The 3,001-nt window shown below is 37.7% G+C and overlaps 1 protein-coding gene across 1 annotated transcript; it reads left to right on the forward strand.

Moving 5' to 3' along the window:
- Window positions 1–679: 679 nt before the first annotated feature.
- LOC124630808 (microtubule-associated protein futsch-like) lies at window positions 680–2,625 on the forward strand. Its single transcript, XM_047164820.1, has 4 exons — window positions 680–728; window positions 815–1,141; window positions 1,410–1,576; window positions 1,657–2,625. Exons 1-4 carry the CDS (start codon window positions 717–719, stop codon window positions 2,501–2,503), a joined length of 1,353 nt encoding a protein of 450 aa, XP_047020776.1. The 5' UTR covers window positions 680–716; the 3' UTR covers window positions 2,504–2,625.
- The last annotated feature ends 376 nt before the right edge of the window (window positions 2,626–3,001 follow it).

Genomic DNA, 3,001 nt, shown 5'->3' on the forward strand with positions numbered 1-3,001 from the left:
ATCTCTTTCCGGTCGTGTCGGATTGCCGTCCCATCGGGTTATGAGAGTGAAGGAATAGGAAGTGCACCTGTGTCTGCGCAAATGCTCGTGCACTATAATATGTCCTGCGCAGCTGGCTGATCTCCTTAAATGAGAACAGCCACTGTGGCCGAAATCGGCCGTGGACGCCATTATCTACGACGCACGCCACTATCTACAACTACTAGCACATAGACAAGCAATATAAACAATGGGAGAAATTGTGCCGTAAAACAATTAACAATATATTTATGCAAATCGCAAATATAGTGTTCACCTAGACTCAAGAATAAGAACTAACGACCATGCAGACAAAGAATAAATGAAAGATGTCCCATCGCGAATAATCGCGCAGCTGGATGCAACTAACAGTTCATAGAATAAACAAATAGCAAGCAGTTCCTCGTGCTATTTCATAACTTACGCTCTGCCTGGACCAGTGGAAACAAAAACTACGGTCACGATAAATTAGCAATGTTTTGTCCACCCACGTGTGCGGAATACAGGTGAAAAATTACAGAGTCTGCGTAAAATCGTTATTAACATATTAATTGTTTGCTCCTATTCATCCAGTCTACGACATTGATGGTTTGTTTCGGTATTACCGAACAGAATATTTTTAGACAAACAATGAAGCTCTTATAAGCGCAGCTTCATTCTCAAAAATATCAGTAGTCTTCCATCGATCACCAGGAAAGATGATTGTTTTAGTAAGTAAATATTTATACTTCCTTCTATTGTGTCTCATTATATCAATCAATAAAATGTTTGTTCTAATATATGTAATATGTTCCAGGCTATCGTGGTGACAATAATATTCAGCATCGGTATATTGAGCGGAGTTAATGGTGCTTCGTATTCCAATGTCTATGTAGAGCGTGACATTGCCCCTAGGGGATATTATCGATATGGAGCCCCTTACACGTCATTAGCAGACCCGAGAATATCTCAAATCACTTCACTCCCTGCAATTACTGAGTATGGTGCACCTTGTGGGTCACCTTGTGTTTTTCCTGCCCAAGCTATTTCTTCTGTGGTGGCTCCCGTGAACCCTAGTCCAAATGTAATAGCTTACAGTGCTCCGGTACCAAATGTACCAGTGTTAGTAACTCCGCCTAAAGAGGTAAGACAGTAAGCGTGAGCGTGCATACACTACAAACTTTTAGTCGGCAGTAAGATGAATGGTGGTACACACGGAACAACGATTAAGTATTTGTTCGATATCAGAACGACCAAAAAACTTTGATTGAATTCACGATTATCAAAAAAGAAAAACCCAACCAACAAGTCTACGGAAAGCCGACTACGAAGTTTATAGAGAGCGTTCTAAGTGCAACATGTTGTTTTTGATACAAATATATATATATAATACTCGAATATTTATTCTTCAGGCTACCAACGGATATGAATATTCCTATGCTGTATATGATGAGAGTACTGGAGACCACAAGGCACAACGTGAACTTAGCGATGGCTCAGTTGTAAGAGGAGAATACTCTTTTATTCAGCCCGACGGCTATGTTAGGGAAGTGCAGTATGTAGCTGACGACATTTCTGGGTATATATTTTTATAAGCTTTGTTTTTTACTAATAGGCTTTCATTTTCATGAGATATTGAGCATCATTTATTTTAAACAGGTTCAATGCGGTAGTTAAGAATTTCTTACCTGCCACCGTGGAAGTCAAAAAGAAAATTGAACCAGTTGTGAAAATCGAATCATCTCCGCCATTGAATTTTGACTGTCATGAAATCAAAAGCGAATCCATCAAACAAGGTTCAACCGTTAACTCGGAAGCGATTACTGAGCAGCTATTGAAAATTCATGAAAACTTACATAAAGAACTATCTAAAGAGGTATCTGCTGAAAATAGTAAAGAAATAAATACTGAACCTGTAACCCAAGCCGTGTCAGAGGAAGAATCAAAAGCCAACTCTAATGAAAAAAGTGCGGAAGTTAATTCAAAAGAACAAACACAGTCCAAAGAAGGATCTGGGGAAGAAACTGAAAATAAGTCAAAGGAAGTGCCCGAAACAAAACCCGAATCTACCGAAGAACCATCTACTGATGTATCTGGGGAAAAATCAAAAGAAAATCTACAGTTAGAACCAAAAACCTCCAAAGAAGAATCTAGCGAAAAGTCTAAAGAGGAAAATTCATCTTCCAAGGAATCTGGACCAAAATCTGAAGAAAAAGACAGCGCTTCAAAACCTGCCTCCAATGAATCTACAGAGGAGTCTGTATCTAAAGAATCGAAAGAAGAACTGAAAGAAAAACCTAAGAAAAAAGCTACTGAAGAAAAAACCGGGGAAAATGGTAAGAATAAGGAAACTTTTGAGTTACTGAAGCCGCCACAAGAAGGAGTCGTGCCGTATCATGACATAATCAGGTGTATTCAAGCAGCTATGAGGAGATCTTATGGAGTACCATCCATAAACGAAGAGCACTCACCGTTAACATACATAGTCTTGAACAAACCATGCTAACACAGCGATTTAATAGTTTTATGTCTAGTCGATAACGATGTTTTTGTTTTTTGTTATAATCTCAATAAACTTAAGGCTCAACTTTATTTATTTAAAAGCATAAATAAATCCAGCAAACAACATGCCCTGAGTTTTTTTTTATATCACTTCACGGGGAATTCTATAGGACGTATTATATACGAAAACAGCGCAATGTACCACCAAGGTACCAGTATATTTAAAAAAGCATGTAAATATTGTAACAATACAAATGTCACACTTATATTATTACGTACAACATAAACTTAAATAGATTAACTAAAAAACAAGAAAAAAAACAAATGCCGCATAAAAAGTATGTAGAGTGCATTAAACTCAAATTATGACACGCATTCCAAAGCAACTACCGTTGCATAAGGGTAATAGTCTTATCTCTATGGGTTTCACTGCTTATCTCGAACTTTATCTCTCTATTCCTTAAAGGGAAAAGCTGACACAGTAATTTAGATTCAATGCCAT

Source organism: Helicoverpa zea, chromosome 5 (genome assembly GCF_022581195.2).
Source record: "Helicoverpa zea isolate HzStark_Cry1AcR chromosome 5, ilHelZeax1.1, whole genome shotgun sequence".
NCBI lineage: Eukaryota > Metazoa > Arthropoda > Insecta > Lepidoptera > Noctuidae > Helicoverpa > Helicoverpa zea.

Bases quoted from the DNA above. Each gene is read 5' to 3' on its own strand.
- LOC124630808 (XM_047164820.1), top strand. The intron at 1,142-1,409 runs GTAAGACAGTAA...TTTATTCTTCAG, and splicing joins TAGTAACTCCGCCTAAAGAG to GCTACCAACGGATATGAATA. The intron at 1,577-1,656 runs GTATATATTTTT...TATTTTAAACAG, and splicing joins GTAGCTGACGACATTTCTGG to GTTCAATGCGGTAGTTAAGA.